Genomic DNA, 24868 nt, shown 5'->3' on the forward strand with positions numbered 1-24868 from the left:
AGTGTCAAAGAATATGTCACTTCTTCAGAAAGTCTGATGAGGGCAAAGCAAGGGAGACAATATCCACGGGAAATACTAAAGGTGGCAGCAACTTATTCGATCCAGCTGAGAAACTCAGAGCAGGCTCTCTGCCTTCTTTGTCAACTGTGGAAATCTAAAGTAATATGCTGGCCACCGGAAGGTGCATTAGCTTATTTAGCCTTTTTCTCTCAGAAAATAAGTCTGATTTGGAGAATAGATTTAACTGTGTGAAATATTCTCACAAATAGGTTATATAGAGATATTTGTCCATAGATTAAATAAGCTAAATCTATGGCTCCAAGATTTTGGTAAGAATATATTAATGCACATTCTAAGGTAAAATAATTTTATCAGAAATTACTGGACTGCTAAAGGTTTATTAAAATTTGTATTGTTTTGATTTTCCCAGACATGATTAAACAAAGCCCTTCCACGTGAAATAGTAACGGGTAGTCTTTTAACGTGTCCTAGCAAAGAGACTTTGTGAAAAAATGAATGATTATAACGATTGTAATGATTGGGTAATAATTCCTTTTGCAAGTCAAAAGTATTTCAATTCTTCAATTTCAATGAAATTGGAAAAGGACCTAAGGGAACAGTCAGCTAATAGATCATCTGCGATATTTTTTTTGATGACAGATAACTCATGTTATTTTTGGCACATAACTCAGGAGGAACTCAAAGAACTGAGTGACATCAATATAACACAACTCTTTCAAGCCCAATCTACATATTTGTATGAAGAAGGTTTTCAGCACTAAAACCTACAAAAATGAAAAATAGAAATGAAACTGATGTTGTATGCTCTATTATTCTAATAACAGAAGTCCATGGACACATGAATTAATCACGATCCATCTCATGAAGACATGAATCTCCAATAGCATCTTATTTCTACAGGTAATAAGTATCGAAAGGAATAATATCTTTGACAAATTTTATACAAATAACACCAAAATAATAACTCAATTGAACAGCAATTTTGGTCACAGAAAATCTAAAGATTTCAATGTATATCCACAATTTTTGTGGCAAAGAAGCAGAATTCTGCTATCAATAAAAGGCTTTAGAACATAAAATTACACTGCATTTGAATTAGGTGGTGCAAGTAGAATGGAAAACAAGAAACCAAGCAAAGGTTCTGCATTGAAAACAGCTGCTTCACAAAGGGATACTACTAGAAAGAATCAAATTTGTTATAGTATTTAGATTTCAATGGGTACATTTAAAAGTGATACAACAGTTTTATTTTAAAAGTCAATACAGGGGCGCCTGGGTGGCTCAGTCGGTTGTCTGCCTTCGGCTCAGGTCGTGATCCCAGGGTCCTGGGATCGAGCCCCGCATTGGGCTCTTTGCTCAGTGGGGAGCCTGCTTCTCCCTCTCCCTCTGCCTGCCACTCCCCCGCTTGTGCTCTCTCTCTCTGTCAAATAAATAAAATCTTTTTTAAAAATAAAATAAAAGTCAATACAGTATTATGGAAATACCGTCTTTTAAAATCCTGCTGAAAATTTTCCAATGGCTACTTTTGACAAGGGGTATATGGGTTTTCAACTTTTTAGGGGTTACGTGAGCAAAATATTTAAAGACTACTAATTAGCAAATGTTAAACGTTTTCCTTTGCATCCTTTTCATTGTTACTGGAGTTACGGGCCCAGGGAATAGAAGGAAAAAAGGTAAGGTTTTATAATGATATCATAGCAGGAATTGGTTATAATCTTTATTTTGACAATTTTAGAATGCTGGATATATTTTTATGAGTATTTCTAAAGAACGCAAAACACTGACTTTGGGAGGTTCTGGTTTAAAATGGCAATATAAGAGGATCCTGCGCTCACCTCGTCCCAAGGACACATTGACTCTGCAGCTACATATGGAACAACTTCCTCTGAAAAAAATCTAAAAACTGAGCAACCCCTATGTGTCAGGCCCACATCAAGGGACACAATCTCACCATAAACCCCATCCTGCCCAGGGTGACCCACCACTGTGAGGAAACTCAAAGCCCAGAGATTCTCTATGAGGAGTGAAGGGTTTGAACCCCACTTTGGGCACCTGAACTCCTAAGACCTGCACCTGATTGATGAGCCCCAGAAACAGCTAGCTTTGAAAACCAAGCAGGCTCAAGGCTCAGGTCCACAAGCTGCATAGGACTGTAACCAACAGAGAAGCAGCTCTCACGGGGCTCCTGCCGCTCGCCTGCCCCCACTCAGCGCGAGCAGCCCATCCGAGGGCACCCAGACTTCACGTGATGAGGCTCGTTTGCTAACCTTAAAGGGCCAGCCTGAGGGGCAGGCATTTCACGGAGCTCACAGTTAGAAGCCTGCTGGCTGGCCGGCACCATCTTCACACTTGCTCCAGTCAGTGGGCACCATCTTGTTTGTTTATTTGTTTTAAACACTAGACTTTTTTTCCTTTTTCCCAGCAGGCACCATCTGGCCGCAGTCCCTCTGCCACACTCTACAGTGACAGTATGTCCCATCTGGTGCCCTGGCTTTGCAGCTTCGGCTCCAAGGCTGCCCCTTGATCCCCTGGCTCTGGTGGCCCGGGGCTTGTGCTCCTGGGTCCCACAGATGGTACCAATGGGACAGACAGTCTTTGGTAGGCTACCACCCCCAGGGCACCGCACAGACAGCAGACTGAAAGACACCCTCTATCCTTTCCAAGAGGCCTGCTGCTTGTCCTGGAGCTTGGCCTGCAGGCATAGGTCTCAGGTTTGGCACACCGAGGCCTACTGCTCTGAGGGAATGGAGGCCGGTAGATGCTACCTCAGCCAATATCTCCCCCAAAAGAGCGTATACACTCCACTGGAGCCTGAATTTTTACAACTGCCACCGAGGGGACACTTTTGGATCGCCTGGCTCTGGTGGCCGGCAGGGCTTCTGAGAGCATTCCCACAAGACTATCTATATTTGCATCCTTTAAAAGCTGCTGCCTGAGGGTCTGGCTTCTAATCAACCTGCAGTCAGATGCTAACTGAGCTCCTCCCCTTTGGGACACTGTCAGGTCCTGGCGCACCCTCAACAACTGGGAGCCACTAACAATAAAAATGGCTGCTTGGACAATCACAAAGTTTTGAGACAACCAGAGTTAAGGTTCATCTCCTACATGAGGTCATTCCCTCAAGACAGAGGTGGCTGTTTTATCTAATGCATAGAAACCAACACAGACAGTCAAGCAAAATGGAGAAACAGAGGAATATGTTTCAAACAAAAGAACAATATAAGACCTCAGGAAAAAAAACCTTAATGAAATTTACCTGATACAAGGTCAAAGTAATGGGTCATAAAGATGCGCACTGAGCCCAGGAGAAGAATGGATGAGCACAGTGAGAACTTCAACAGAGAGACAGAAAATATAAGAAAGTACCAAAGAGAGGAGCGCTCGGGTGGCTCAATCAGTTAAGTGGCTGACTCTTGATTTAGGCTCAGGTTATGGGTTTGAGCCCCGAGTTGGGCTCCATGTTGGGTGTGGAGCCTGCTTAGGATTCTCTCTCTCCCCTGCCCCACCCCGACACACACACGCTCTCTCTCTTTCTCTTTAAGAAAAAAAAAAAGAAAGAAAAGAAAAGAAGGTACCAAACAGAAATCACAGAGCTGAAGAATACAATAACTGAACTGAAAATAAAATTTACTGACTTTGGAGTTTGGTGATGTTTCACACCTGTGGTTAAATGCATCTAATTCTATGCATTTCCCTGTTATAACATCATGATAGACTGGAAAATGCACCACCAGGACTGAATACCTACCTTAATCAGTGGAAAACTGAACAAACTAGCCTACTCTAGGCAGCTGCTAACCATCCTTCTGCTTAAGCTGATGGTAACCAGTGTCAATACTAACAATATTCCCTTATAAAAAGCAAATAGGAATACGTTGTACAGATTCCTTACACCTTACAAATCCATTATTGGGCACCGCTGGGGATGTTTTTGGGGAAAAAAAGTCAGCTAAGCTCTGCTCAGAGAACAAGATTGCCAAATGTTTTGGTTTCCATTCAAGAATTTCTAGAGCTCTCTGTCCTCTTTTTCCAAAGAAATGACATAATATTTAGACAGGAAAATGTCTGTGTACAGCATGGGGGTGGGGACTCATGTGCATATATTTACATGTATAAGATACTTCCACACAAATATTTTAGTGTTTCTATTTCTACAGTGTATCCTCCTTTTATGAAAAATAATATAACTGGGGCTTCTGCTCATTATCCAGCCCTCAGCCTTGGCCCTCATCCAGCTATAATTTTCAATCTGCAAGTCGTTCCAAATTCAATGAAATGGAGTCAATGTCTGCAAAAAAGCAGTGTCCTCAAGATGCCTATTGTCTTCATACTCTGCATCTCTCAAATCCCTTCAGGGGAAAGCTTAGAACATCTGCCATTGCTTGGATTTACAACAAGAGGTCACCGGCTATTCACAACCGATGTGATGATCTAGCTATATAAAAATGACCACTCCAGGATATCAACCATACACTGAATTTGATTTTTTGTTGACAAGTTTAACCAAATGTAAATATTTTACATTAAAAAAATACATTCTTATAAATTTCTTACCATGTGCCTTTGGGCTAGGGATCCTGTGGTGCCCAAGGCAGACATGAAATCCATGCAATTGCCTGAGATTTCAATAATGCGTTCTCACCCATTTAAGATCCTGGTATTAAACTTGACCTCTTACCTACATCCTCTTTCTTGAGCATTTACTATACCTCTGAAGGTAGGCAATGGGCACACACGATGAATTTGTCAGTGCCTGTTAGAATCACTAGTCTGGTGAAGTAGGACAAAGACAATAGTTGGGTGCGGTGGGAAGGAACCAGAAGAAGCAGGAAAAAAGGTCTGAGGAATGAAATAGCATGATATTTGGTGGAAACTATAACGAGTTCCAGCTCTTAGCTCAAAGGGTAAATACGGGCCAACTCAGGCAAAGCCTTTATACCATGCTAAGAAGCTTGAAGTTTATTCTATGAATGAGTCATAATTAAAAAACATTAAGCAGATCTGTATCTTATATAACTCATTTTCTTCTTTTCCTTCCTAGTATTTGGTTAAAACATATGAAGCTGCTATTTTATGGGTAGAAAATGATCAAATATTAATGACCTCATAAGGGTCAAACTAATAATCAACAAAATTTGAAATTGTATTTGTAATTGTGTGCTCATTTGTTAAATGTCTATCTCTATGGCCAGACTGTAGGCTCTGGAGCCAGACAACTTGGGTTTACCTCTCAGCTCTATTAGTTATGTGACTCAGGACAAGTTACTCAACCTCTCAGACTTTAAGTTTCCTTGTCTCTAAAATGAAACAACACTCCAGAGAGTTATTATAAACATTAAGTGAGTTAATATATAGCAATGCTTGGGAAGGGCCTGGAATATCATAAGTGCTCTTTAAATATTAATTAATTATTATCAGTTATTATTGCTGTCATCCTCATCATCATCCGTATCACTGTCCAAATGCCAGTGTTAAGGAAGCAGAATGAAGAAAGGAATGCCAGAGCTAGAAATGGAAGCAACACCTTCTTTTCATTAGACTCCACAGTTTTGCAATATAGTTCCCTTGGCTGAAATTCAATTACTAATCCTAGAGGAATATCTTCTCAACTCTTTAAACAAGGACATGCAGGTACCTGGGTGCTTGGGTGGCTCAGTCAGTTGGGCCTCTGCCTTTGGTTCAGGTCATGATCTCGGGGTCCTGGGATCGAGCCCCGAGCCCTGAGTTGGGCTCCCTGCCCAGTGCGGAGTCTGCTTCTCCCTCTGCCCCTCCCCCGACTTGTACTCCTCTTTTTCTCACTCTCTCAAATAAATAAATAAAATCTTTTTAAAAAATTCCATACCTGAATTTCTGAATCATACAAAATCTTTACATAAATGAAATTGAGTTATGTAGGTTTTTAAAAAAACAAGAAATCATAGGCCTTTTATAAGGCATTGATTTACAACAACAACAAAAAAGGATCGATATGCAAATATTCCTGGCCTTTCTCCATTTGTGGTTCCCCAGAGGATGATGCAGACTCAAGAGGAAAGAGTAAGAAGGGTAAGGAGTTTGAGTTAGGACTTGGAAAGCCCATGTGTGCTTAAGTATGATTGAGTGAGTGAGTGTGTGTGTGTGTGGGGGGGGGGGTTTGTAGGGAGGAATTTGAAGAGATAAGTACAGAAGAGTTATGGTTTCTAAGGGAAAGGATGATGAGAAAAGTGAGATTTTAAGAATTGCTGTGGTCTATATATCCCTGTTTTGGAGTTGGAGAAAATCAAGAAAAGGACTTGTACTATTTTGAAATTTATTTTGATTGCTGGACTGGATTTCTTTTATTGCAATACCTCCCTGAGACCGGACTATCTGGGGGATGGATCTGTAAGTATTACAACTGTGTTTCAAATTCTCTTTCCTTAGCAGATTTTTTAACATTAGTTGAACTTCTGTTGAATATGGTTTCTATGGTCAGCACTATTATACAAATGAATGAGACGTACATGAAGAAAGCATCTACCTTGGATTATCTATTTATTATATGGTCTTCACTTCTGTAAAACCTATTAGCACACACTCTCCAAGACCACCAGCTAAAAGCATGTGATTACTTTGAAATGAACTCAAGTTTTGAGCCAAGGGAAATCAAAAACCAGTTCAAGCATATTAAGAAATGTCTCATAAAATTGACCTCTTTTGACAAAGTATTACTTGTTAGTAACTTCTAATGAATGTCTTCAAGCTTGCATTCAAGTTAAAATGTTCAGGATGTGGAACGGATCCACAATGATTAAAATCTTTCTGTGCATCAAGGTCTTATCCGCGAAGCAGCTGCTTACCGTGACAGTGGTGCTCAGGCCACTTCAAGCAGAGCCACTGGACAGTGCTTAGCAAAGTCATTGTTTGAGAATCCAGGCACCCCAGATTGCCAATCACCCAGAACAAGGAGGGAAAAAGAGAAGAGCACAGTGATAACCACAGTCATCATCTTTCTTTGAAGTCTCACAGCTCCAGTGGAGACAATCTAGAATAAAGGAAGGACCGTACAGAGTTGGGAGACCTGGATTCTGCTTCAGCTCTGCCACTTACTTCCCATGTGATCATGGGATGGAGTTTCCTCATCTCCCAAGTGAGCAAAGCCCTTATAGCTAGCTCTAGCATTCTTGTCTATGAAATTAACAAATATAATTTAGCTCAGGATATTTTTTCCCTAATCAAAGCAAACAAACTCTACTTTCTTCAACACCCAGTGGCGCATTATCCCACTGCCTTCTCTCACTCAGTGTTCTGGATTTTCATGGGAGACTCATCAGGTCAAAATTTATTCCAGGGGTGCGTGGGTGGCTCAGTCAGTTAAGCATCCAACTCTTGATTTCGGCTCAGGTCATGATCTCAGTGTCATGGGATGGAGCCCCGCATCGGGTTCTGCGCGGAGTGTGGAGCGTGGTTGGGATTCTCTTCCCCCTCTCTCTTTGCCTCCCACCCCACACTCACGCATGTTCTCTCTCTCTCTCAAAAACAAAACAAAACAAAACAAACTGCATTCCAACTTTAGTAGGTGCAAGCCTTCTTGATGGTATTCACCTGCGTGTATAGATCTTCAGTATCCTCCCATGGCAAAGTTTTATAAAATATATGGTGTCATTTATCTTCAAGTATCTCATATGTGAGGTAACTACTTTAATATTCATTCATTAAATTTCTCATAATAATATTTATATTATCTAACAATAATGATTAATAATAAAAGTACCACTAATTAAGAATTGGTGTGCCAGATACTATCCTAAGCGGTCTATGTATATTCTCTCAACCTAAATATATATACATATATAAAATATATATATGTATACACATCTATACACATATCTATGTATTTCTATATACAAAGATACAGATGTGTGTACATATATAAATCTGTATCTATGTATATCTATCTATATACACCATTATTAAGCATATTTCACAGAAGAAACTGAGACTCAGAAGAAATTAACTGTCCAAAGCCACATCGTTTATAATTGGCAGAGGTTGACTTTGAGCCAGATTTTCCTGTGTTTTTAAACACTCTGAGCACAGATCAGTGTCTATGGTATCTGAAAAGCAACATATATAAGAGGCTATTTTCAAAAATACACAATAAGCAGTGCGATATCTTGGAAACAACACAGAACTTAGAGAAAAGTGTCCTGGGTCCCTTTTGGGGGTCCTGCTGACGGCTACACAGGCTATCTTAAGCAAAATATAAATCTTTCCCAAGACCTCAATTTCCTCCTGTAGAGTGAGGGATTTCATGTAGATAATCTCTAAAGTTTCCCCTGGCTCTACAGAGGAATGATTTGGTTCTGAAAGGCATTGTTTCTACACTCAGGAAAAATACTCAGAATTCCAACTCTTTGGAGCAAAAGGTAACATCCTCTCCCGGAGTAAGAAAACACCTATCATCATGGGGCGCCTGGGTGGCTCAGATGGTTGAGCGTCTGCCTTCGGCTCGGGTCATGATCCCGGGGTCCTGGGATCGAGCCCTATATCAGGCTCCTGGCTCAGCGGGGAGCCTGCTTCTCCCTCTCCCTCTCCCCCTGCTCATGCTATCTCTATCTCTGTGTCTCAAATGAATAAATAAAATCTTAAAAAAAAAAAAAGGAAAGAAAACAGCTATCATCAAGATACCTTCAGATCTTAGTTAGAGGGACAATCTTAGTAGAACCTTCCCTACAGTTCCTTCCTTATAGCACCAGCCTTTTTACTTAATAGCACACACCACAGTTTGCAATTACAGACTGACTTGTGTGCGTCGACTCTAGGTTCCCAGCAGCTGAGGACCATGTCTGTCCACTCACTGTCGAATCCCTGCCTGGTGCCTGGCACAGGACTTGGCCCGAAAAACATGCTCAATAACATCTGTCCATGGAATAGATTTTAAAAGGGGCTCATGACTCCCAGGTTTTCAGTACTGGATGATGTAGAGCTAATATTTCTTTTTGCCTTTCCTAAAGAGTCTGGTAATGAGTCTTCCATGCCATAGGAAAGATGTAACTAATTTCTCTTCTCTTAGTTCCTAGCGTGTAGGAGAAGCCAGTGATGGGTGCGTTCTACAAATATACAGATCACAGCATATACCTTGGGGTTACAGTACTCCTTTTCCTAACCCCATAGCCACAAATACTAAAGGTGACAATATGAACATTTGTATCAATACAACTAGATCTCATTTAAATCTTGCATGAAAGGAAGTAGTAAGCTGAGGCTTACTAATTTAGGAGAAGGGACGGATAAATTAATCCTTTTGTGCTCGGTGTGCTTGGCAAGAACCAGCTGCAGAAGTACTCCTGTCCCCTCTGTGAGGCTCTAGTGAGAGGTCCACCCAACCTCACACGTATTACAGGTTGCTGTGCCTTTCAGCCTGGAACGTACGACCAGGAGCAGCCATAGCTACTGGGGGAACCAGGGGTAGTGGGTTTGTGAACTGCCCCCTGTCTCATCCTGCCACTTATCCCTTGGGATGCAAGATTATAGGGCCGTGGAGCAGTGGGGGCTGCAGCCCAGCATGGCTGAGGCTCTTGGGCAGCCATTCGGCAGTGGCTTGTTGGCAGGGAACGGTTCAGTCTACGACCACACGGAAAGCAGACATGCTGACTACAGCGCGGAGCAAAGAAAATGAGAGCTTCTGCCTGTGTCTGGTGGGCTAGGATGGGAGGAGGGGAAAGGAGGGGGTGTTGGGGAGAGTGCCAAGCTGGGCTGTGGATGAAAGTGTGGGAAGATTCCAGGGGAGGCATTTTGCCAACTCAGAGGCAGTTGGGCTGATTTCTTTCCCCTTTCTTCTGCTTAAATGAGAATTCCTGCTGGGTGGGGTAGGAGCGGAGCCAAGAAAGGAGTGATTTGCTGGGTGAGCGTGGACACTTGGACCTAGGAAGTATGTGTCTGCCCACTGGGACCAGGGCCAGGGGAGGAAGGAGAAATTAAAGGAGGGGAACTGAGGGGCAATGGGAATAAAGGAGAATAAAAGAAGAACACAAAAGGAAATGTCCTAGGAGGAGAAGGAGAAAAAAGGAAAGAGAGACAGCAGGTCACGTAGACAGGGGAGAGACACCTTTCTGTGCTGTTGAGCAGGCCTACCTACCTTCCGAATGTCAGAATAAAATAATGTTCACATGAAACAAGCAGCGAAAGACCACATGGTATCATATACAGTAAACCTACTGCTCCTAAATTTTCCTGGTGGCTGTTAATTTCCATGGGAATACATTCTTCCCAAATAGCAAATGTTGTCTTTTAGGTAAAAAAGAACAAAGTGTTATCACAGAAAGCCACATGCTACTTCTAGAACTTAGGAGAATATTACTTAGAAGTATTTCCTAAAATATAATGTAGAACACCAGAGTCCTAAATTGCTCTTCTTGGCCTTGCTAATAAAATATTAGAAATATAGAGATCCTCTTGTAAGGAAATCTAGAGCAGGTAAAATGACAAATGTCGATGCAGTGAATTCCACTGTGAAGTGATGTCACTTTTAGAGCTTTCTGATGTCCCTTTGTGGAGACCTGTAAAGAGCTGAAAGATCATCAAGCCAATGTTACATTTTTTGTGACAACCCCACAAATTCTGGCCTGAGGACCAGAGTCCCACTAGCTTCGATCACCTACAGAGACTAAGGCATATTTTGGCTTAAGTGCCTATAGGACAGATCTGGTTATTGATTGATTACAAACAGAAGACCCCCAAATCTTCCTTTCCCAAATCTAGGGACATCAAGGCTTCACAAAGCCCTGCAAACTTCCTTTCTCCCTCTTGGACTTCGGCCACCACCACATGAACAAGCCCAGGCTAGCCTGATACAATCTGAGAGGCCCCATAAAGGCCAACCTCGTGGTCCTAGACAAAGTCGCTGCAGACCAGACTCCAACCAGCAGATACCCAAACAGGTAAGAAGACCCAGCAAAGGGCAGTGATGCAACCTACCCAAATCATAGCTAATGACAATGTTTGAGTTGGCACAGTTGAGACGAAACAAGCTGCCCAACTGACCCAAAGATTCATGAGCAATATACATACATATGTACATATGTACATACATAAATCAACCAACCAACCAACCAACAAATAAATAAATGTCTTAAGCCACTGAGTGCGGGGACCTTTTTTTTACACAACAGATAACCTGCGATACAATTACACCCAAACCGGAGACTCACCTGTGCATTCGTACTGCAGCCCTTTCCCATAATAGCCCTTTTCACAGACGCACTCAAACTGGCCCGTGTGTGTCCCACATTTGCAGCTTGCCATGCGGTCACAGCACTCTTGGCCAGCCTCACACAGATATGAGCAATGGGACATATCCTCTTGAATAAAACTCCCAGAAGGCAGATCTGTCAATGACACAGGAAAGATGGTAATAAAAAACAAATTAGCAGTTCACTGTTACATTCTCCAGTTGGTAAAATTTAGGTGCAAATGGGACAAAATAGCTTTTCACATCCGTCCAATTCCCAACTGCACACCCCTCCCACCCAAATATGCATGTGTGTTCTGTGCACTACCACAGGCTGGGAATTTGTTTCAGCCAGTGAAGTTATTTCAGTCTGGGACCTCATCATAAGCTCTCGAGGCCATGCAGGGTCAGGCAGAAATTAAGCACTTCAGCAAGGAATCGCCAGATGCAGCAGGAAATAACGTAGTCGGTTCCCCAGGTCACTCCCCTGGCTTCCACACCAGCAGAGTTCCACTGCCGCAATATGAGGTCGGGCAGCAGTAACTAGATTTCCAAAACCCTTTTTCAAAAAGGTAAATAAAATTACAATCTTGACTGCTGCATAAGGGTTTGGATTATGAGCTACTGGCTTAAGAATAGACACCATCACTTCTACAGTTACTGGATAAAAACTTAACAGCACCACACAAGTTTAATAATAGGACCAGAAGATTGCTTATTTCTCTGTGTTAAGTAACTTCTCATGTTTTATGTGAATGGAGATCATACTGATTACTTGAGCCATGTCCTGAAGTGAGGCATGCTGGGAATTCAATAACACAAGCAGGGTCGTTCAGAAAGTGACTTAACAGGGCAGGGTACGGTTGAAGGCGACCGATCCAGAATGGATGGCCTAGAATCAGGCAAATGATAAGTTCCATTTACTTTGCTGAAGAAGTTCAAAAGTCGTAGCCCAAATCCCTGGGTGGGTGCTGGGCCCAGATAGAGTGATGGGCCCTTCGTAGGAACTCAAATGTGTGAGTTCCAGCAAGACACATGCACTGCAATTGAATACCCGGAAAGAAGATTGCTGATGGCCTCATTTATGGAACATCTGTGTCTATGCATTAACACTCTGAACAATACACAGGGGGCAAAGTAAAGAGAAGATTCCAGCCACAAGGGAAAGAGACCAGTTCAATCAGGTACCCTATTAAAGCTCCATCTAAGGGACTGTGGTGTGGGTAAAAGGTCTGCAACATGCACACTTAGCTCTGAGGCACTGGGCCATGGGATTATTTGGCCGTAGAGCAATTTAGAAGCAAGAAAGATCTAGCTACCAAGACTGGTACACTGGCATTCAGGTCTGAGAGAGAGGCAAGTATACATGTTACATATGGGGAAAGTTATTATTCTGTAACCAAGGTCTATGGAGTATGGCCAGAAACATGGATGATCTTGAGACCAAAAGCGGATCCATCCAAATTGAAAGTAGCTTCAGAGGACTTAAAGGCAGGGAAAATGAGGCTCATTTCCTTTGACTTGATCATGCTTTTGCAATAGGAACAGGATCTTTCCTTACCAAATCTGGAAACTCGATCAGAGAATTATGCATTCTAGATATTTGCTTATTGTAATAAAAGTGATGCCTTCCAAAACTCTGTTGCAATACTGTAACCAAAAGAACGCTCTGTCCCAACTCAGCTTCTGGGTCAACTTGGCATTAGGGTTCTAGAAGGCCCCAATCCTACAAGCAGAGGGATGGTAGGACTGGAAATTAGTCCTGTACAACACAGCAGGTAACACCCATGATTTCAGAATCCCAGCTAGTAACAGCCACCCTGCCTTTCCACTCAACATACCACTTTTCCCTGAGAAAAGGAGAAATAAAGGAAGCCCCACAGTTACTGAATTTCTGCCATGTGATAATACTACACTTGGTAATATTGAAATATTTTATTTAATCCTCTTGACAAAACCAAATGGTATGCATTATAATATCTCCATTTTAAAAGTAGAGGAAGTGAGGCTTGTAGATAGATGTTAGATAAATTGCCTACGGTAAGAACGGTAGTGGACGGTTAATGAGGGCTGCGGATAATAAGCCTTCAGTAACTTTTCTAATCACTTTATATGTATTAACCCATTTAAGCCTTGTGACAATCCTATAGAGTAGGTACTATTCTCATTTCCTATTCTATGAACAAGAAACCTAAGGAGTGCAAAAGCTAAATAATTTGCCAAAAGCCACTCAGCAAGTAGGTGACTAAGATTGTTTGCTGTATCCATAGCTAGTCTGAGATCCTGCTCTTAAACGCTTCTCTTGGAACTATGATAGGGCTGATCTGCCTCTTATGAATATCACTAATTGCTTGAAACCTCACGTGGCCATGATTTGCCCATCAACCTGAATCTTGATGGGTACCTGCAAGGATCAAGCCTAACTTGCCGCATGGTTTAGGTCCGAGGCTGGATCTCCTGTCATTTCCTCCCAATCTATACTTTCCCTGGTAGCTTACCAAGACACATGCTCATATTATGCCTGGAAGTTCATCTAACCGAAATCATACAACTAAACATCCTTATAAATTGTGTACAATGAACTCTAATGAACGGGTTTACTGACTTCATTTCTTGTTGGGGTAATGCTCTTCAACTTATGTGTAAGCACACGTGTCTTCAGACTGTCAGGTCAAGAAGTATGCATTAAGTATTTATTGTTCCTATATCTTCATGTGTATTTCTGGAAACATTCTGGTGAGATTCACTATGCATGTCTCTGCATGTTTACTTCATTCTTCCAGATAACTATAAATAGATCTAAGTCAAGGCTTCCCGCTCTGTGTGTGGTCTTAAAACACACCTAAATTCATTCCATTGATTCTAACGGTTCCAGGTGGGAGCATATGGATAATCTAGTGAAAATCCATAGCAGCTATTAAAAAACAAATAAAGCAAAACAAATACTCTGTTGCAAGTCAGACCGTCACCTCTATTTATGAAGTTCAACGCATCTCCTAATACACCAAGAACACATGGGCATCATGCTCAGCGAAGATTTCACAGGGTTTGATGTTACCCTCCAGTAAGTTTCAAGCAATAGGAGAGCAGGAACCCCCATTTAAATGCATCATGTCATGCCACTGGGTTTCCCTTACCTTCATGCAATGCCCGGCGAGCTAAAGCCTCGAATTCTTCAAAACTGTGGAGCAGGTAGCAGTGCTCCTCCTTTGGGGTGGAAGCCATGTCATTCAGTTCTCGAATGTTCCCTTGCCATATGCCAAACGTGAAGATCTCCACTCCAAAATCTCGCAGAGATGCTGCAACTGGCCTGGGATCTCCGCCATTGGAATATCCGTCAGTAATGAGGAATATAACTTTTGTTGAGTTTTCTCTAGAGTGACGAAGAATTTGCTGTAATGCAATAAAGGAAATTAGTATGGGTTTGTATTGTGTTGGCCTACTATGTGCTTCCCCTCTTATATAAAACAGCATTTGTGAAGATCATTAGCATGTCACGAGAGTGAGAACAAACACTGATCAATGAGAGTAAAACAGAAACAGGCATAGACTAGTGCCTACAAGGGTCTTCTCACAGACCCACAAAAAGCACTTAAAATTTATCATTATCATCAGTGTCAGCATCCTCATCGCCTTTGTGTACCTTGTTAATGAAGAGCAGCAAATGTTTATGGAATGAATTTTTATTCACATTATCACTTATTTAAGTTATTTTTATGAATTTTCAGGCTCTTGACAAATGAGCCAAATGTGAGTCCTACGTATCTATTTCCAAGTATATCCAGCTAGCTGCCCATGTACCTACTTAGCTGAACCACCTCATGATCATAGATCAAAAGTCTAATCCGCAGAAAATTTAACAGAAAATGTATGTTTCAGAGTTACCAGTGGCCAACCTACTTCCCATGTTTGTTTTTCCACTGCTCCTCCAAAAGTGTAGAATTCATTCGATCCTTCATCTTTTCTGGACCACCCGGCATTAGCACAAGGTCAGCTGGTTTTGATGCTGTCCTATCTTTATGAGAAAATACTGATTTATTCAATCTGACACTTGGGCTTTATTATTTTAGGACAAGTGAGTTGTACTTTATAATGTTATATGCTCTCCCTCCTCTATAGATAGAAGGGAAAAAATGAAACCTTTTTATTAAAGGCATCGACTTATTGCCACTGACGCTTTATAACATCAACCTGCAAAAGCACAAGGAGTCCAGTGGTGAATCTGGTATTGTAATTGAATTTGCTGTTATTGCTTTTCCTCAGAAATGGGTAGGAAAGGTAAAGTCCCAGGGTATATTTTCTGGCAAGTTCTTAGAAACAATTCAGTGTCTATTGGCAGTAATTCAAGTACATTCAGAAGGTAGTTAGGAAAAGCGACAAGCATATCCTATGTTTTGTTAAAATTAAAAGATGATGTGATTTTAAAAAAAATAACTGCCTCAATGCATTTAAGGGGCAGACTCAGCTATTAACTCCAGATTCTCTCAGATTATACGATCCATGTCTTCATTAGCATAGAATTCATAGCTACTGATTCTAATTTAATAACTCTTACCAAACTTTATCACTGTTTGTGAGCTAAAGATAAAGCCACTGAACCTGAATTTAAAGACAGTTAAAGGAAACTAAAAATGACTTTGGAAGATACCTGGAAAGCCATCAGTTTGAGAAGTGGTCTTCAAACACTTTACCTCCCTCTCTCAAAAACCTACTACTGCTGACATTGGGGAGAGTATGTGCTATGGTGAGTGCTGTGAAGTGTGCAAGACTGTTGAATCACAGACCTGTACCTCTGAAACAAATAATACATTATATGTTAAAAAGAAGAAGAAGAAGAAGAAGAAGATAGCAGGAGGGGAAGAATGAAGGGGGGGATATCGGAGGGGGAGACGAACCATGAGCAACTATGGACTCTGAGAAACAAATTGAGGGTTCTAGAGGGGAGGGGGGTGGGAGGATGGGTCAGCATGGTGATGGGTATTAAAGAGGGCACGTTCTGCATGGAGCACTGGGTGTTATACGCAAACAATGAATCATGGAACACTACATCAAAAACTAATGATGTAAGGTATGGTGATTAATATAACATAATTAAAAAAAATAGAAAAAGAAAAAAAAAAAACCTACTACTGCTAAGGGCTAAAGAGAATCAGAAACCAGCCTTAAGGAGTGCCTTCTGGCCAATAAAGGTCATTCGGAGTATCAATAACAATAATAATTGTTATTATTATGTTATAATGCATCATACATATTTACATTTTATCATATACATTTACATTTAAATGTGTGTAAACATTTATATTTTCAGTTAGTGCACACCCCACGTGAAAAGCCCCATCAATATAAACAATAATTAGAATGGACTGAGATACACACACATACACACACACACACGCTTTTTTTCATTCAGGACCACCTCTGTGGGGGGGGGGAATCCAATGACCTGTGATGGGAGGCATGAAGTGAGATATTATTTTATTTGTCTTTAAAGTTATACATCAGGCTCTGAAGGGTAACTTCCTAGTTCTAGTACTCCAAGATGTGGCAACTCCTGCTTACACTGGCCTTGCTCGTTACCACGTGATAAACTCTCTCCTTTCGGGTTGTTCCACTCTGAAATCATAAACTAACCTCCACAGACACTCCCCTAAGCTTTTGCTCATTTTGATTACTCTCTCTTCTACAGGACCGTGGAAGCAATCTGTAAGCAAGACGCTAAGAAAGTGAGAATTTGGATAGAAGTAGAAGAGAGAAAAAAAGCAAATGGTCTTTTTTGGCGTGGTGTTCTGGACATTGTCTGGCACAGAGCATGCATTCGTAAATATCTATTCAATGAATGAATTAATGAGGAGGTGAGTGGATAAACTCTAGGGATACTCTACAGACAGTTAGTTGAGTGAGTTGGTCTTGAGGGAGCCATAGGAATGTACAGAATATTTGTGTGCGCACACATACTTTATTTTGTATAGTTCGGTACAAAAAGGATGAGGTTTTCTTCTTGTGCTTTTACTGTCCTCCTGCACAAATACTATTTCATAATATTAATTTTAGCTCACGTCAGTGATATTTCTTAACATTCAGGTTAGGATTTAGGGATTTTGCGGAGGTTTCTTGCCGTACTACTCATTCCATGCAAAGCACATTAAGCTATGATTCTATTTTTCTTCTCTTCTTGCAGGGAACTGGTAAATGTTTACAGGAACCATTATATCTGTTGGCAAGACAATATATTAAGCTTAAAATAGTCAGAAGAAGAGCAGAACTACTAGTCCAAGCAAAGAATTACACAAGATCTGGGTTTGGAATGCACTTTAAATGACAGAGGAGGAATGGATGATTTACTGAAAATATTTTGCCCCCTTCCCCCAATCTTCATGCTCCATCATACTTGAATAAAAACATAAATCAATAAAAACATTCTCGTCCCACAGATCTAAGAAGTAAATAGATCTGTGGTAATGTTTGTGGAATGTGGTAGAGGCCTGGCACTTGACTCTCCTTTTAGGGTTCCTGAAATAGTTTACATCATCTCCTATCCTTTGTAAGGCATTGAAGAAATAGACTTTTCTGGTCCAGAATACTGAATGAGGCAAACCCTCTGCTGCCTAAGAAAAACACAACATGGACATCGTACGGCAAAAGGTTATCACCATCTGTATTGTATCAAGCCTCTGGTTAGCTTGTATAAATATCTGGCAGGGAAGTAAGCTCCCCTTGTCCAGCAAAAGTCATTAGAATGATAAAAATGCAGGGTTGTGTAACATTGTTCTAACACCCGAGATCCATCACCATTACACAAGACTGCAACCCCACCCCAGCCCCCCAAGTCAGGCCACAAGGGAACTGTTTTGAAAAATGGTCTTGAAAGAAGAAGAGAAGTCACAACAAATCTGACGTGGGGACCATATTTGCCCTGGGGCTCCATTAATTAAAATACATGTAGCTAGAATACCAACTACAGCACAACCCATGGTTATCCACTGTGGCGCCACATGCCTGAGGATGCTAACTAGAGAAGTTCCTAAGTCATCTTTGAAAGTTGTTTAAGTTGATATCTATTGTGACTATTATCAGAGCCCCTCTCCTCCAGGGGGCTGGAAATTAGTCAATATTGCCAGTGTTTCAACTTGTTGTCCACATGTATTTTTTTCCCTGTTAGGAAACGTTAAGTACAAACAAGACACCATAAGCTACTTAGAGCACTTCCCTCATCCTTCATATTCTAAGATTTCACCAAGCTGCATCTGTTATTTAGTTAATATTTTCAATTTGAATACTCAAGTATTCTTCATTGAAGCAATGTTTACGGTTCTGTACTTTCTGGGGAAAGAAGTTCTTTGTCTGTTGGTTCATCATTTTTTGGACTTCAAATATTCCATCCTTTTTTTCCTGTTTAACTCATCTTCCTTCCTTCTGAGTTTGGTGGGAAATGTCTGAAGCTTTTCTTCCCTACCCCTGTTTATGCTTTATGCACTCTTGAGTCTCTTCCTTTGCACTTCTAATTAAGAATTAATCCTGGCGGGCGCCTGGGTGGCTCAGACGGTTAGGTGTCTGCCTTTGGCTCAGGTCATGATCCCGGGGTCCTGGGATCGAGTCCAGCATCGGGCTCCCTGCTCCTTGGGAGCCTGCTTTTCCCTCTGCTTCTCTCTCTCTCTCTCTGTCTCTCATGAATAAATAAATAAAATCTTTAAAAAAAAATTAATCCTGGCATTGCATTTTTATTTTTCTTGTGACAATATTTCTTTATCTTGCACATTCTCTCTTTATTCCTCTCAGCTTCTCAGCCAGGTTTGCTCTTATGTTGATCTGTTGTTTATCCCCTCATGTCTCATCCTCATTTCACTGTTTTATTTACTTAAGGGATGGAACAAATGCTTTCTAGGATTTCGTTCTTTTTTCATAGTGAATTCTTATATTTATCTGTAGCTTACATTCTATCTTTATTTTATTTGGCAGAAGCTTTTCAAAGAAGCCAGATAGAGGGGCTCTGCTGGATAGAGGGGTTCCATCAGATAGTGCAGGGCAAGATAGATAGAACCTCATCCCAGGAGGAAAAATTACCCAAAGCCAAGAGCAGGCCCATCAGAATACTCTGTAAACCCAAGAACTGCAAAAACAACTTGACAGTTTAGAAGAATACACAACTTAATACAAAGATAGGAAGAAAATAAGCACAAGTCAATGGTGTTTGCATCACAAGGATTTAGAAAGTCACAGCCTCTATGAGAACAAGAACAGAAAGCCATGGAAAGAGAACAGGCTAAGAGGTGGTGGTGGGTACAGAGGGATTTTATTAAGAAATTATGAAGGAAACCCAAAAATCAATGAAAGGCTTAGAAATCCACAATTGGTGGTAGTGAGATAAAATGTCAGAAATTCAAACTGATACAGTTTAGTACAAACTTTAGCGTACAAAGCTGCTGACTAAATCTCACATATAGCCATAGAAGTACAATTCCAAATAAATGCTTCCAAACCAAATTCAAATAATATTCAAAGAATCTTTGTCCTTTATTCAATAAGGCTTATTTCTCAAAGGCAAAAATCGGTTAAAATTAGTAAATCTTTTGCTGTAATATAACACAGTAATTGTCCCAATTAAAAGAAAACAATAATCTAGGATGCTAAAAGTGTATTTAATAAAATTAATTTCTGCTATTTTAATTAATAAAAAATTAAGAATAAGACACCTCATTAATATAATAGATTGTCTATCTCAAAGCAACAATGTAAATTATGCTTAACTGTGAAAAACTCACAAATTTCCTCATTAGATGAGAAGCAAATCCGCAATTCTAAGTATTTTTCACTAATATTACACTTCTTAAAGTTCCTGCTCCTTAAAAAAAATCAAAATTAGAAAGCAAGGAACAAACCGAAAAATGCATTCATCAAGCTTACCAAGGAAAGTATTGAGGTCTTTATAAAAATATTGTATATATCTTTAAGGAAAAATAGAGAAAAATAACAGAAATATAGGTGAGTGTTTTGACCAAACAAAATAAAGACCCCCAAAAAATTCTATTTGTCAGAAAATGTGAAAATATTTAATTTCACTAAACCAAAATAATGTAAGTTAAATAACAGTAATACTATTTTTTCACTTCCCAAATAGTCAAAGATCTTTTTAATTAAAATTCTGTAAAATTTTTGAGGAAACATATTTCTATTGGGGATGTCACGTGGACTGGTAATATTTGGAGTACAGTGTGACAAAGTGACAAAAGTCTTAAAAATTTCACACAATTTGAACTAAAATTCTACATCTAAAACTATCTTAAGGAAATAACCATGGGCACACAGAAAAAGAATGATTAAAAGGATGTATATCCCAGAATAATTTGCAATATAAAGAAATGGAAACAGTATAAAATTCCAACAATAGGTACTGGTTAAAGAAATCACAGGGCAATCATGAAATATCATTACAATGATATTGTTGCATAAAGATACATTTTAAAAGTAGGTAACCCAATACAATGATTTTATTACATTAGTGCGCATGTGTGTGTGCATGGACTGCATATGTGGGCATGTATGTATTAGTATGGCTGACAGTATACACCTCAAAATGTTGACTATCTCCTGGTTGTATTTAGGGAGTTTTATTGACTTCTGTTTTGTAGTTTTATATCATTTCTAAATTTTCACTTTCTCCTCTCTATTCCTCCCCTGGGAAATGTCACGTGAACTCGGAACTTGGAGTCTTACCTATAGACAACGATTCCTAAATCTACATCAAATTAAACTCTTTAACTTGCAAGGTGAAGTTTCGTTGGTCCAGTGGACACCGATGCCTGAATGTTCCATAGAAATCTCGAACTCAACATGTCCTCTCCATGCACAAAGAAGGGTTCCTTTCTCCTGTTTTCAAGATACATCAAATGTGGCACCATCATCTATCCCACTGTACAAGTCTGCATCTAGGAGCAATTTGATGCCTCCTTTCTGATCTATCATCTAGACCTATACCCTTCACTTCTGAATTATCTACCTACCTTGAAATCCTATTCCTCTAGCCTTGATTCAGATACTTCTGTCTGGATTATTGAAAAACAAGAGTTGTTTTAAGGTCTCTAGCTGAAGTTTCTCTTCTTTCAAACTCATTTTCTGACCTACCCTCAAAGCTATCTTTCTGAAATACTAATCCAATCATGTTTTAAAGCTTCCATTATTTTCCTTCTATCTATAAAGTTTAAATTTCTTTACATGTCCTTTGACTAATCAGTCCTATACTTCCAGCCACATGCCCTGCCACAACCCATCTCCTGCCTACTTCCTCAAACTACCTCTCACACTATGTTCTCACCGCAAGGATCTATCTGAAGGTTTTGGAACATACCATTCTTTCCTTATGTTTGCTATACCTGGAAGTTCTTAACAAATCTTTCTCATCTCCTAATATGTCTACCTGCACTTTTATCAGCCTTTCAAAATCCAGATAAAAGTTCACCTTCTCTTTGAAACTTTCTCAAATTCTTCTGCTGTGCAGAAAATATTAAATCCAACTCAATGATCCCACAACATTCCATTACACTAACCCCATCATAATTACAGTTAACTTATCTGGCTATATCCTCAACCTAAATGCAAGATACTCTATGGCAAAGATTGATTATTTTCTCCCTATTGATGATCAAAAAGTAACTATGAAACAAGTGGATGAAAGAATCAATAAACATATATGCCTTAATTTTCACTAGTTATATGTTCAACATACAGAATAAGTTCTAAGCCAAACACTGTTGTTATAGTAAATCCTTTTCTGCGATTGTGAAATGAAAACTCTTATAAATATTATATTTAAACTTATTTCACCAAATCCATATGGAGCCTCTATTATATATGAGGCATTGTGCTAGGGTTTTTACTTATACTATTTGGTGATACAACAAAACCATTAACTAAAAACAAATAAGCCAAAGCTAAAACAATGACAGAAGTATATCTTGGAAGAATATTCTGCAGTAACTGAGTTTTCTTACTTATATTGTAATACAAAATAAATCATATTTAGGATTCTAATATGTCTCATTTATTTTAAGTATTTACTCAGCCTTTACAGACTGAAATTCTAGCATTAAAAAAAAAATCTTGGCTCAAATAACATTTAGGCTATTTGTTACAGTCTAGCCAAATCGCAGAAGAACCAGAGGGTCAAAAAAGAACTTAATCTCAGATTTATGGTCACAGGGTTTTTCCACCCACATACATGCTTTTGTTATTAAACATGGACACAAATCATTTTCAAATGGACCCATAGGGACAGTACATCAAATTGGGAAATGGTGTGCACAGGAGTTGATGAGTAGCAGACTAAATTCAGACTGTAAAAAACAACAGAATAAATAGGCAAAAGACCAAACAGACTTCCAATAATGCTGAATTCCACTATTCATTCTATAGATACACAAGGAATAAAGAAAATCTGGATAGCAAAGAGTAAAGACATCAAAATGCAAATAAAAATGAAAAAGGGCCAAATTACATACCATTTTAAGCAAATTGTTAATTTGCTACAAGATAGCAAAATCACATTCAACTTGACTATTAATTTTGTTATGAATCAATGTATAAAGTGATTTCAGTTGACATGTTAAATACCTGTGCAATATGACCAAGGGCACTTAAAGTCAAAGATGTGATGGGACTTATTCATGTGCCTCATAATAGGAGGGGAAAGGAGAAAGTAAGATGATCTCAAATGATATTTGGACATCAGTTTTTGATTTTACAAATGACTGAGGCAAAAAATACAGCAGCACTTACTTAATAACACAGTTATCATAAACCAATGGGCAAAATCATTTGAAACATTCTCACTAAACTCAGGAAGAAGACAAGAATGCCCTCGCTTCTATGTGAGAAGTCTAGCTAATCTAATGAGGCAAGGAAGAGATCTAAGTATAATAAAAAATTATTCATATTTCAAAAGAAAGAATCAAATTGAAAGGAAATACTGGGAGATGTTGAGAGTGATGCATGGGAATAGTTTAACTGAAAAATTCTGTAGTAAGAGCTGACCAGTAATACTTAAAAATTCAACTGTGGTAGAGCTACATGACAAAATATACTTGAAAGGTAATTTTAGGAGAATTTTATTTTATGGGAAAATTCTCATTAAAATAAAATAATTAAATTAAATTAAAAATTATAGACTGTGGCTTTACTACATATTTACATATAATTATATATGTATTTACACATATACATAAAAAGAGTAAGAGACAAAACTATAATAATTACCATATTTTCCTATTTTATCTAAAACTATTAATGGGTATATTACTTCCATAAAAAGGAAAAGAAGCAAAAATTATTTTTAGAGAAACACTTGCAAATGGAAGTTAGTAAAGACTTTGAATGGTTACTCTCAAATTAAAGGTATTTGCACAGTTTCAAGATAAAAATTTAGGAAGGATGTTTTAACCACACTTGGTTGTCAATAAAAATTGGATATCTACTTTATTAGCTTAAACAAAGTGGGAAATGTATTGGAAATATATAGGAATATCTCTCCAAACCCAAGAGCAGGGAGAAGAACTGAGCCTCAAGAGGGAGTGGAACCAGGGGATGCCTGGGTGGCACAGTTGGCTAATCGTCCAACTCTTGGTTTCAGCTCAGGTCGGGTCGTTATCTCCCAAAGTCATGAGATGGAGACCTGTGTTGGGCTCTGAGCTCAGCATGGCATCTGCTTGAGATTCTCTCTCCCTCTGCCTCTCCCACTCATGCTCTCTCTCCCTTCTCTACAATAATAAAGGTTTTTTTTGTTTTGTTTTTGTTTTGTTTTTTAAAGAGAGGGACTGGAACCAGGAACAACCAAGCTGCAGGAACCAATGGCTACTCCCTCCAACTTTCCATCCACCTGTTTCCTTCTGGGGTCATGCTGTATCTTGTCTCAGTTTCTGTCAACACATCTTTGTTCACTCTTTACATTGATGGGATCCTCTGGTTCTCTGTGCAGTCTTAACTTTATATTCCCCACCTACTGGCGAAAAAAAAAAAATCTACTCTCGGAGCATTTTTGTGCCCTACTCCAAATTCCCAAGAGAAAGAATATAAATGATCCATCTCAACCTCTGAATTGCCACTCTCAATCCACACAGAAAGGGACAGCCTCTCTAGGTGGGCAAAGGACTGAGGATGGATGTGGTTCTCAGTGAAAATGATTGGTGATTGACACACACTATAGAAGAAATGAGCTACAAAGAAAGGAAAGAATTGAATGCTATGCTTGGACTTATCCAGGAGAAAAACAGTTTTGAAAATTTATCAGAGCAAACTGTCCTTCCAGAAAAGCATCAAATGCCAGGAAACAGTGTAGGTTTTTGGGAGAATTCAATTGTAAAATTTTTCCTCAGAAAGTAGAAAAATCTTGATTCAAAGCTGTCAGGAAAGAAACGATGTCTTTTTACTAGGTATATTCATAGTATCTATGAAGGAAAAATTTATCTGGAGCTTAGACAATATAAAGGACACAGATAATCTAACCACTACACTGCAAATATTTGGGCTTCAGGAACAATCTAACTTTTCAAAAACCCAGATATACTTCAAATCAAATGTACTGACACACGGAAACTCAAAGCGGGTGGAAGTTGAGAGGAGATTTTAAGTTCATGAACCTACTGTGTATTTTATTTGTTATAGTTATCC

General features: G+C 39.5%; 1 protein-coding gene across 1 annotated transcript in view; it reads right to left on the reverse strand.

Moving 5' to 3' along the window:
• SVEP1 (sushi, von Willebrand factor type A, EGF and pentraxin domain containing 1) overlaps positions 1 to 24868 on the reverse strand; it is a 192694-nt gene that overhangs the window by 151505 nt on the left and 16321 nt on the right. The window contains exons 2-3 of the mRNA XM_021691133.1: positions 14350 to 14605; positions 11193 to 11369 (exon numbers count right to left, since the gene is read on the reverse strand). Coding sequence (XP_021546808.1) covers positions 11193 to 11369; positions 14350 to 14605 — 433 coding nt within the window. The remainder of the gene's footprint in view (positions 1 to 11192; positions 11370 to 14349; positions 14606 to 24868) is intronic.

Source organism: Neomonachus schauinslandi, chromosome 13 (genome assembly GCF_002201575.2).
Source record: "Neomonachus schauinslandi chromosome 13, ASM220157v2, whole genome shotgun sequence".
NCBI classification, from domain to species: domain Eukaryota; kingdom Metazoa; phylum Chordata; class Mammalia; order Carnivora; family Phocidae; genus Neomonachus; species Neomonachus schauinslandi.